Raw genomic sequence first — 12,569 nt, forward strand, 5'->3', positions numbered from 1 at the left:
CACTTTCCCTCCTCCCCCCTTTCCAAACACGCGTCGGCCCTTCCTTCCCAGGCGGTGGTGGATACCTTTTTCTCGTTCTCAATTTCATCGTGCTCGGAGGATTCGACTTCACCCATGTCTCACGCACCCCTCTTTCTCAGGCAACGTGTCCATCGTCACTGGAGTTCTGTCGGGAAGCAGCCGCCTCTCCCTCTACTGATTTTCACAAACCCCTTAAATTTCCACCGCCAAAATTCCAAAATTTCACGGTTTCTCAGATGTTTGCTGGGAATTTGGTGACGGAATTTGGTGCTGGTGGTGGGAAGGGCAGACGGAATTTGGTGGTGGTGGTGGGGTGGACCGTTGTTCAAGCTCGCGAGCAAGCAGACCGGTGCAGTCCGAGGTGGTGGCGGATCGCTTCTGTGCGATGGAGGAGGCGAGGAGGTTGGAAGGGACGAGCTTGATAGAGGATGAGTCTTCAGAGAGGAATTTTCCATTGGATTCGTGGAAATCGAGAGGAATTGGGAATCTAGGGTTTTGAATTTTCGATGATGTAGACGCCGGTGGTGGTGGTGGCGGCGGCGGGTTGGGGGAGGGAAGAGGGCGGCGTCGGTGGTGCTAGCAGGGGGAGGCGGCGGCGGATTGGGGAGGGGGGATAAGGGTTTGAGGAAGATGACGATGATTTGGAAAAAAAAATTGTTTTTATTTTTTTATTTTTTTGCCACATGTAAAAAATATGTTTAGGTGTCAATTCCGGCTGCCACCTCATCAATTTCGGCTGCCACAGTGGCATTTCCGGCACCGGCGTAATAAAAAACCTGTCACCGAATAAATTTGAGACAAAAACGAAAGGTTAGGTATTTAAAAGTAGAAAAATAAAAATAGGTGCAAAAATCAATTCCATGTAAACGTTAGGGATTTACAGGCTTAGCCCTTAATTTTTTGATGAATATGCTAAATTGTTGAATACTTTTTTCTTTGTTATTAATTTTTTTAACTATTATTTCAATAGAATATGATTAAAGTAAAATAGTTTAAGTGATAAAAATTAATATTTGAGATAACTTAAAATTTTAATTATCTTAATAAATAATGAATTAGTTTATATTATTTTTATTTATCTAAACTAATTGTAAAAAGTAGACGTCCCTTAATGATTTATCGATGGAAAATTTTGTGGTTCACAATTCTTGGTTCTGTGTTCAATATTCGAGAATATGTTTTTGAGTTTTGGATTCAATTTTTCAATCATATCATTTATTTTAGGATTAATTGTCTATAAATATATGAATTATATTCAAATTTTAATTTTTCATTAAATTTATTTTTTAATTAAGTATCAAATACTCCCGTAACATAGATGCCCTTATCATGTATAGCACATTAGCACCCTATACTCGACTTGGGTTCATGTAAACCCCCGAAGTCCTTAATTTGGTGCAATTAAACCCTCTGCCCTAACGGTCATTTAACACCGTTAACTATTTTAATTTTTTTTTTATTTCGTTGGTGATGGAACCCACGCATTCTTCTTCTTCGTCAAGCTTGCCGGAAACACGCCAATTCACCACAAATATCAGAAGAGGGATGAATAGAGGTGAGGAAACACCATCGAAGAAGTCAGAGGATATTTTCTGACTGGAAATTGGAGATTCTTATCGGAAAGTGTTTAGGAGAGATTATTATGCATAGAGAGAGAAATTGTATGTTTTTCTAGAGAGATAGAGGATTGGAGAAGTGTTTTTTCGGTTTTAAGCTATTCGATTGATTATACACTTGGTGTTATTATAAGAGAGATAAATGGGGGTAGTTTCTGATATTTGTGGTGAATTCGCATGTTTCCGGCGTGTTTCCGGCGTGACTTTCGAAGAAGAAGGCGTGGGCCCCACCAACAATGAAATAAAAAAAATTAAAATAGTTAACAGTGTTAAACGGTCATTAGGACGGAGGGTTTTATTGCACCAAATATAGAACTTCAAGGGATTAGTTGAATCCAAGTCGAGTATAGCGTGTTATACGTGATAAGAGTCTCTATATTAGGGGCGTATTTGATACTTAACCCTTATTTTTTTTAATCAAAAAATATTTACATTTTTAATTATTTGAATTTTAGCGTTACTCTTCGTTGGCCAATAACTTGATTGTCTAGAGTCCTATAGATAATTCGAAGGTGCCGTTCGGAACCTTTGATGATAACTCTCTAATGATACCCATATTTTTGGATTTTGTTCCCAAAAACTGGTCGAGACTCGAGACAAAGAAAAAATATAAAGTCACATGACATCAACGTTCATGCCATTTTTCGGCCATTTTTTATGACCAAAATCCAACAATACAAGTATCATTATGTATATAATATCAAGAGTTTTTTTATGGTACCTTTGAATTGCTCATCGAAGTACTCTCAACATTCAAGTTATCAGTCAACAAATTTTGGGTTGAGGTCAAATTTAAACAAAATAGTATTTATTTATTTATTAATAAAAAATAAATTTAATTAAAAATCAAAATTTAAATATAATTCGTAAATTTGTAAGCAATTAATCCATAATTTTATGAATTTGAATAGTACTACACATGAACCTTCGTATATAAATTTGTACTCTATTATCCGTTGGCAAGTAGACAGGCAAATAAGAACGAGTAAAAATTTAAAATGCCCACTTCCTTATCTTTTTTTGTAAAAATGCCCTCTCTTATTATACAAAGCATTCTATGCCCTATTATTTAAGTACCCTTTGATTTGATAGGTTTGCTTGGTTTTATGTGAAAGTTTTACACATTTGACCGATTTGACAGCTATCAATCATAAAAGTCAACGATTTGACAATTATCAGTCAAGAGTACATATGACCGGTGGGTGGCTAGATCATGTGTCCGGCCGGGCGGACACATGTTTTCACCGGCCGGATACATGATTTTATCGGTCGGACACATGTCTGACCGATAAAATCATGTGTCCGGCCGTTAAAATCATGTGTCCGGCTGGTGAAAATATGTGTCCGACCGGGCGGACACATAATTTCACCGACCAAACACATGATCCGACCGATAAAATCATGTGTCTGGCCGGTAAAATCATGTGTTCGGCCGACCGGACACATGATCTAGCCACCCACCGATCATATGTACTCTTGACTGATAGCTGTCAAATCGTTGACTTTTATGATCGATGGCTGTCAAATCGGTCAAATGTGCAAGACTTTCACAAAAAACCAAGCAAACCCATCAACATCAAAGGGTAAATTAGGCACTTCACATATTTATGGCATAAAATGCTTTCTATGATAAGAGATGTCATTTTTAAAAAAACACATAAGGGATGAGACATTTTTGCCCATTAACACAATAAGAACTACTAACATGAAGACAAACTCATATTTTTGTTTTTGAATATCACCAAATTCATTTATTTATTTTTTTGTTTGTTTGTCATTCTCTCACATAAGACGTACTCTAACCAATTACTGTGGGTTTATTATATTTTTCGTTACCATCTCTCGTCAAAATATACTCTCTCGTTTTCTCTCTAGCTCTTTCTCATTTTCATTATGTGTTAAAATATTTGGTATAAAATTGATGATAGTTATAGATTATTTACATAAGGATTATATATCAAATACAATCTCAAGGCTGTCTCCCTTGAGGCAAAAGTAATCCTATATATGCAACATTCGTCGCATTTAACATCTTAGAGTGTCTATTAGTATGCAAATTCATTCAGCTAACTCAACGAAGGTTAACATTCCGTTTGATTATTTTTTACTTTTTATTTTTAAAATTTGAACTTACAGTGTGTTGAAGTGTTGATGTCCTTTTAACCTTAGGTGGAATCGGAGATGCTGGGGGCGACGACTACTGCCATTGGTCGAAGCAAGAGAAAGAGGGTGGCTTGAGGACTATGAATCGACGGATGTCGACGGTGGCCTTGTTGCTGTCGTTTCCAAGGAAGGATGGGGCGCTGAAGTAGGTGTGCGTCGTGAGTGTGGGCGGTACAAAGTCTATGTCAAGGTTTGTGTGTCCTGTTTCACGAGAAGGGATAGCGAATGGGGTGGTGGGGTTGAAAGTATGGTGTGTGTAAGTTTTGCGAATTTTGCGGTGTTTAATGTGGGATGTTCGATCGGAAGAAGAGTCGTGGCTGTTGTCCGTCTGGCACACATAGAAAGACAATATTGACGAGCACAAATGATAGTTGCCATTAAGATTAATTTTAATTTAAAATTATTTTTTAATATATTTAAATTTTTTAAAATAGTTCTCTTAAGTACTAAAACGATTTTACACTACTCTTATAAACTCGAATCTTTATTAGTCGTTCAATACCGATTAGTTTTGAATAGTTTTTTTTTTTTTCATTTTTGAGAACCTAGTTTTGAATAGTTTGACTAAAACTTTCAAAGAGGAGTTCTTTTTCACAAAATCTAAACAATAAGATACAACTATATACAAATAAAATAACTTCCAAAATATCAATAATTAATTATCTATCCAACTGGTTAAAAATATCGAGTCTTCTGTACACGTTAGCCCCACCATCCCTCTTATGTATCGAGCCCACTTGCATGATAAGAATAAAGCCTCAAGATCCACTTTTTTATTTAATTAATAAACCAAAAAATATTAAAAAAATATTTAAACAATTCATCTTCCATAAACCCCAAACGCTCCTCTCACTTTATTTTAACTCAATTATAAAGTAATAATCCTCTTTTATTTTATTGCAGCCTTAAATCAGTGGTTGTCCCCCACGCACTTGTATTATAAATCTACCACCTATAAAATATAGGTCGAAAAATATTTTATTGTATTATTTTAATAATATTTGTATATCTCATCTTCAATCGACTATCTTGTGTGTATAAATTCCACAGAGATTGGCCTTATCAAACCTTCTTTCCTCTTTGCCCGAGATTGACCGTTTAATCTGCCATCTCTTCCGTCCATCTTTTTTTTCTCTTTCTTCTTTATTTCTTTCTCTCTCTTCTTCTTTTTATTTTTTATTTTTCTCTTTTTTCCAATAGAAATCCTCCTCTTCGGAGGTGCTCCCAGTTTTGTATAGCTCTTTCAGGTAACCCTAATAATCTCTTTGCCTCTTTCTAGTTGGAAAGTTGGTGCTATGGTTCTTGTTATCTCACACCTATTTTCTTCAAATTTGAAAAAAAAGGTGTCTTTTATGTGAGAGAAAGTGCAAATCTTGGGTTCTCTTGATTTCAATTTTTGAAGATATAAATCTGCAAAAGTTCATTTCTTTTGAACGATTTTTGGTTTCAAAATCTAATCTTGATAGGTATTTTCTTGTCCCGTGTGATTTTGAAATTCAGATTTTTGTTGTTTTCCAAAGTTATTACTCTGTGTGTGTGTGTGTGTTTTTCTTTTTCTTTTTTGGGTTTTCTGAAATTTCAAGGTTAGATTCTTGCAAGAACTTGTTTGATCTGTTCAGAACTGTAAAAAACCAATCTTTCGATGTTTCCAACAGATCTGTGTAGTTTTCTTCTCAAATTATTAAAAAAAAATATATATTTTTCAGACAGTAACCGTTTGTCTGTGTGAACAAGTCAATAAATTCCGCCGGCTCTTCTCATTGACCGGATCTCAGCTTGAAAAATAAGTAAACAAACAAAAACTAATCTTTAACGTATGCTAATTCAACTTGTTTTCATCAATAGATCTACTCATCTCATTAATCAGTATTTATTTTATTTTTGGTCTGAGAAAGATTTCGCCTTTTTCTTGTATACAGGTGTATTATTTTGTTGTGTTGCAAGATCTCGAAGAGATTAAACATGAACCACTGCGCGATTCAGCAGAACAGCTATGCTGCCTGTGAAGAGATTTGGGCCAGCACCGCCGCAGGCAGATCTATGGAGAGGAAAGAGACGGTGGTTTGCCCCAAGCCACGGCGGCTCGGCCTTACCCGAACCACTCTTGATCCTACTTATGCTAGACCCTTGAGATGGCACTTTAGGTTTTTTTTTTTTTCTTGTTTTTTTTTATTTAATTTAAATTTCTGGTCTTGAATTTTGTTTAAATATATTTTTATTGCAGCCATCAGCAAGAGGATTATGATGTAAAAGCTGGAAATGAGCTACTGGACATAATTCTTGCAAAGGTTTGTTTCTATTTTCCTTTTATTTGCAATATTGTTACCTTTGCCTTAATTCTAGATGTACTTAATTTCTTGAATATGGATTAGGTAGAGCCACAATCCTTCTATGACTTTGTCGACAGTATTTTTTAACCCCCAAAAAATATCTACTTCAATTATTATTGTTACTCCAGTATTTTTTAATTTGCACCATGTTACATGTTGTGTCTTGAAACTGTATCAATTGCTAGATCTGTGAGAAAACTAGTTGTAATTAGGTAAAATACTGACTTGACCAATCAATTGATAAAAAATCATATAGTAGTTGAAAAATTTGTTGTTAGATGTAAGGAGGTTTGATGGTTGTTTTGCAATTGAACAGAATGGTTCGAGTTCGGACCAATCAGTTCCACAGGTAGCCTCGTCGCCCCCATTTTTTTCCGGGTCGCCGCCGATTAGAGTATCTAACCCGCTAATTCAAGACGCTCGTTTTGGCGACGAGAAATTGGCCTCCGCCGCCCCTATCCCCTCGTCGCCCTCCTCCACCCGCAAGGGTGGCTGCGTGAGGTCGAATTTTGGCAACAATCCGGCCGTCAGGATCGAGGGTTTCGACTGCCTTGACAGGGATCGGCGCAACTGCAGCATCCCTGCCTTGGCTTGAGAAACAACACGTACATACATAGAGAGAGAGAGAGAGATGAAGGTTTGAGGCATCAAATTTTAGCAGAAACCATGACAAGGAAAAAAAATCTACCAACATTTTGATCAAGTGAGCTACACTACATGTTGATTTTGTCGTCGTAGTAATGTGTATATGTATGATGTCATCCAATATGTCTGTAATTAACGGAGTGTGAGTTGAGTTGAATCGAGTCGATGTAAGTATATGAGAATGAAGTTATTGACCAAGAAAAGAAAAATAATTAGGGAGGTCCCAAGGGTGAAAAAAACCCCTCTTTGTAATTGTGTAAGTAAGAGATGAGAAGAGGGGTGTTTTCCTTTTGTTTTTTTCTTTTAATTTCTGGTATAATTTGTCTCTCTTCATTTTGGGATCACCTACCGGATTTGTAAGGACTAAGGAGGGAGAATATATGTAAATGAAAAATTTATGGAATTTTCTACCTTATTTAGATTGTTGCTTTATTTTAGCCATTATTATTGCTGATATTAATTTGTGTCTTAATTAATCTTTTTTTATAACTCTCACGCCATGAACAATGATGGTGCATTGCTTGTTTTCCACGCGGGAAGCATGTTGGGCTGTCCCTTTTTCTTAGAGTTGTAATACTTTTGAATTTGTTTTAATTAAACAAACAAATTGAAGAGACAAAAGGGAGATATTTGACATTTCCTCATCAATCATCGTAACAATTAATAAGAGATCGTGATACGGACTTATTGGGACCTTTAATTTTTGGATGTTCTTATCATCCACGAGACAAACACTTTAGTGTGCGGGTGATTCATGACCTCAAATTTTGGATATTAATTTCCTATCGTTAAATCAAATACACGCACACATTTATATTCAAATTATAATTTATAACTGTGCGGGTCGAATTGATTTGATTCGGGATCCAACTCATGATTCATTATGTAAAAGTGACAAATATTATTTATGTCAAAGTGACATGATAAAAATATTTAAGTTTATAATTAATTGTTGTAAAAGTGACAGTTCAATATGAATAAAATTGGGACTTTTATTCAAATAAAATGACCGTTCATGCGAAATAAGAGTAAAATTATTTAAAATTAAAATAATATGATAAAAAATGATAATGATAAAAATATAATTGTTCTTAATAAAAATGACCGTGTTAATGAGTAAAAGCGACTGATTACGTATCAAAAGTTTTTTATTTTGGGTGGGGGGGGGGGGATTATATAAAAAGTTAAATTGAACAAGTTCAGATGGGATTTTGAATTGGATCGAATGTCCGAGTTCGGATCGGATCTAACCTGCGTGGACATTGAAGCGGAGCGCAGAGTAGTGCATCTCTATTCACAAGCATTTTATTTATTAAACACAAATAATTAAAATAAAACCGAATTACTTGACACGATGCGGACAAGAAATGGCATAAAGTCAACTGTAAAAGAAGGCGATATTGTAGAAGATAGAAGTTGGGAATTTTTACATGATAAATCATGTCGATGATCAGCAGAAAAGATGCCCACTCATTTTTTGTGAAAATTTTGAAAATTAAATCGGATTATTATTATTATTATTATTATTATTATTATTATTATTATTATTATTATTATTATTATTATTATTATTATTATTATTATTTCAGAGAGGGGCGGCACGAATGTTATGATTTTCTTTTCAAATTAATACTCTCTCCGTCCACGAAATAAAGTCTTGTTTAAGTAGGGGTGGTAAAACGGTTCCGGTTAATCGGTTTTAACCGTAACCGAACCGAAAAAATTAATTTTCCGGTTCGGTTCGGTTCGGTTATCGGTTAGTGTGTTCATCACTAACCGGTTAATCGGTTTAACCGGTCGGTTAACCGGTTAAATCGATTAACCGGTTTATTTTATATTAAATTAATTAATTTATATTTTAATATTTTAATTTAAATAATAACATTAATATTTCAAGTATCTATCATTTTTTTTTTGTTCTAAATTATCACAAATTATGAATTGGTGTAGTGGATAAGACCTTATTCTTTTTTTCAAAGGTCAAGAGTTCAAATCCTATTGCACACATTCTACAAATTTGAATTTTTTTTAAATAAAAACCGGTTAATTCGATTAACCAACCGGAACCGATTAACCGAATTAACCGGTTAAATTCGGACAAATTGAAAAATCGTGGATTAATCGGTTTGACCGATTAACCGGTCCGGTTTAACCGATCAACCGATCGGTTAAACCGGTTCAATAATCGGTTCGGTTACCGGTTAGGGAAATGGCCCTTAACCGGTTCCGGTTAACCAGTAAACCGATCGGTTTACCAGCCCTATGTTTAAGGGTGGACACGGTCTCAATAAAGATGTTATAAATAGAATAAATGTACAATTTTTAAGGGTAGTGTTAGTACAAAAAAATAGAATAAAAGTACATTATTAGTTAAAAATAAAATAAAAATACAAGTTATAGTTAAATATAGGACAAAAGGCATGATGTGATGGTTCACAAAGTTAAACAGGATTATTTTTCGTGGAAAAAATGGGTAAGTATAACTCTTTTTCGTGGACAAATAGAGCATTATTTTTTTAGAGGAAATCCGAAATATTATTCAAGAAATATTGTCCAAAATAATATCCCTAATCCAAGTAGGAAAATCAACGATTTCTAGTATGCTGAGCTAAATTATGCGCTGCTCTCAATTAACTTCACAAAATGCACGCAAACTTTAATATGACAATGCTCGCGAGCTATCTTCAAAGCACGCCATAAGAACACCTTCACTTTTTGTGGTATGGTATGAACCGCTCTTCTTGCTTAACAACCTTTGCCACACTCGTAAAAGTGCTCTGCAACACTACTAGAATCTTCAAGATTTTTGTAGTTTTTGGTTGGTCTTATTAAATTATAGGATCAATGGTGTTTCCTTCTCTAAAAAAAGAATAGAAAAGAGAATCAATTGTGTTTTGTAGGAAATTGGTTATGAGTTTACCAATATTTAATAATTTTTTGATTAATGAAAACATTGAATTTAACAGAATTAAACGGCACATGATAAATCTACGTTTCATGTAGATGATCATAGTATATTTATTTACTCGAAACCGATTTTCAATGTGTGAGAAATAATTATTTAAAGTTACTTACTTGAAATATGGTGTTGCGGGAAAATGATAAGCATTAAATAGATATTAATAGTTATCCCACATTGATTTGTTAACAATAATTAATTTCGTATAGAAGTTATTTCATTAGTACATGTAATAAAACTGTGTGTACAAGTATTGATTGCAAAGTCCACACGCGCGCTGCCACCACCGCTCGCCCAGCCCTGGCTTCCAGCACTCGGCTCCCGGTCCCCAGCCTTGGACTTAGATCTTAGCGATTGCTCTTTGGGCCATACCATAAACCTCATTGGACTTGTTATTTTGGACCATCAATTTTTTCGGCCCCAAAAGATCGAGGCCTAACTTATGCGCACACGGGGACCCATCCCCGTAACGGGTCGGGAGTAAGGGTGTACATCGGTCGGTTCGACCGACCAACCAAATTTAAGCAAATCGACTGACCGATCAGGCCCCTAAAAAAATAACCGATTGATCGAAATCTAATTTTTGAACCGGCCGAAAATCGAACCGACCGAGATAGACAAATGGAGGAAAAAAGAAAAGAAAATAATAAAGTGGATGGCGGCGTCGGTGCAGGATGGAGTAAAACTGAAACCTTCAAATTGGGGAGGAGTGGAACAGAAGGGCCAAATTGGGGGTGAGAGAGGGGAAAGAGAAGGGAATTGGGTTTTGGGGCGGGGGGGTGGAGGGGTAGCAGACGGGAACTTTGGGTGGTGGGGGGAGGGGTGGGAGGGAACAAACTGGAATTGGAATGGTATGTGTCGCGGGGACATGAATTGGGTTGGGGGGACATGAATTAGGTTTTAGGGTTTGGGGTGGTGCGGTTTGGACTGAGGGGTCTCACCGTAGGTATGGCTGGAAGTGGTCTGGACTGGCAGGACTAGAGAAGATGGTCTGGACTGAGAGCCGCTGTGAGCCTGTGACTGTGATAGTGAGAGATGAGAGAAATGAGAGAGGAGTTTAGGATTAAGGTTAAGAAAATAAAAAAAGTAATAATACATATGAATTATCGGTTAGTTCGATTTTCGACAGACCAGATTCGGAAAAACCGAACTGATTGAGAAAACTGATTTTTCTGGGAAAAAATGGGTCGAACCGACCGACCCTAGCAAAAAAACCGACCGAAAATCGATCAATTCGATCTATTTTCAGTCAATTTTTTTCGGTCGGCTGGATTTTTGCACCCCCTAGTCGGGAGGACTCGTTGTTCTTCCGTTATAAACTATCTCTCAACATGAAACTCCCGTCGAGAAAGTTACAACAGACATTGTTGTTACGTCTGTAACTCCCAAGAGCTTTTGAATTATGCCTTAATGGGATTAATGGCTATAGGCTCCTCCATGGGTTCACTGTGCCTATAAATAGAACAACCACCATGCATCATTCTACACCTGAAAATCTGCATACAAACACTCTCTCGCACTCTGTGCATTCATATAGTTCAGAGTTTTGTTCTCGCCTCATTCCAGTTCGCTGCTACCTATGAGACGAAGCCATTTCATCTTTGGGGACGACACACCATCCGAGAGCACTATTGTGGTGTATCTCGTCTTGCGGATAAAGGATTCTCCTCGACTCGGCTTTCCTGTTCTACGGGTTATTATATTTGTAATACACCTGTAAGCTATCTATTTCCTACATGTTTCAGTGAGGTTTAAATTATTTATGTGTGAAGCATCACAATTCCTTCAATTTCTAAAGTAATTTAAGTTTTCTTAATCATTTTAATCATGCTTATACAGTTATACTTTCTATGTTTTGCAAGCGAGATAAGATTATCGCTTGTTTCATAGATATTTTGTTGATTGTGGCACACTATATAAGTTAGTGTACCATAATAGTTGTATTCTATTATGGATCTATTGAAATTCAATATTGATTGAATTATCTGCTTTGATCTGCTGAAACTTTGGGAGAAAACTTAATGTTTTCTTCTTTTGCTTCATCAAGTATATATATATATATATATTTTATAGATTCTTCTTTAGATTATTTGCAACGCTTCTATAAAGGAGATTTTCAACGATATATAGCCCATCGCTATTATTCGCTATTTTCTTTAACACGCCGCAAGTGTACGGGTGCAATTGTATACAGTAGCAAGCAAAGTCGTTGTTGAGAAAAGAAAGATATATTTAAACCCTTATGTTTTGATGATACCAAAACCACCCAAAGGTACACTCTAGCTAATGATGCTCCTATGATCCTAAATGTCTTAGTTCGTTGTATAGCTTGAAGGATCAAGAAAATTGAAATAACTGAAGACATCATCTCGACTGAAGAAGTGGTTGACAAAAAGACTTCACACGAGTCTAGAACACGCAGAAGATGCAGACTCAACTAAAAGCTCCTAACTAAAGGAAACTGCATCAAGAAAGACTTAAGAAAGGCTACATGAATAAATTCCAAGACACACCGCAGTCAATGAAGAAGTAATTAAAAAACATTGACTTTAAAAAAAGATGTCCTTGTACCTGAGCCAGAAAAGAGACGTTATCTCCCAACGGTAGGATTTGAAGAAGAAGATCTCCGCCAACGGATCTATTCCTCAGAGACGCATATAAATAGCTCAGAAGATCTCTCAATCAGGATAAGAGAGAAAAAGAGAGAAGAGAAGATTTCGATTCAATCCTCAATGCCAAAGCTACATCAGAAAATCAAATAGAGCTCAAAATTCCTTGAGCATTGAATCGATGAAGAGAGGATTTAAATATTGGTAAAATTAGTTTCACTGATTA

At 36.0% G+C, this 12,569-nt stretch overlaps 1 protein-coding gene across 3 annotated transcripts; it reads left to right on the plus strand.

Moving 5' to 3' along the window:
• Window positions 1–4,712: 4,712 nt before the first annotated feature.
• LOC130986373 (uncharacterized) lies at window positions 4,713–7,194 on the plus strand. Of its 3 annotated transcripts, none has more exons than XM_057909774.1 (4): window positions 4,713–5,047; window positions 5,720–5,944; window positions 6,025–6,088; window positions 6,447–7,194. In XM_057909774.1, the coding sequence occupies exons 2-4, from the start codon at window positions 5,763–5,765 to the stop codon at window positions 6,723–6,725; spliced, it is 525 nt and encodes a 174-aa protein (XP_057765757.1). In that variant the 5' UTR covers window positions 4,713–5,047; window positions 5,720–5,762; the 3' UTR covers window positions 6,726–7,194. The 3 variants fall into 3 exon arrangements, with proteins under 3 accessions (XP_057765757.1, XP_057765758.1, XP_057765759.1); XM_057909775.1 differs by having other exon boundaries at window positions 4,770–5,614; XM_057909776.1 differs by having other exon boundaries at window positions 4,770–5,587.
• The last annotated feature ends 5,375 nt before the right edge of the window (window positions 7,195–12,569 follow it).

Source organism: Salvia miltiorrhiza, chromosome 5, assembly GCF_028751815.1.
Source record: "Salvia miltiorrhiza cultivar Shanhuang (shh) chromosome 5, IMPLAD_Smil_shh, whole genome shotgun sequence".
NCBI classification, from domain to species: Eukaryota; Viridiplantae; Streptophyta; class Magnoliopsida; order Lamiales; family Lamiaceae; genus Salvia; species Salvia miltiorrhiza.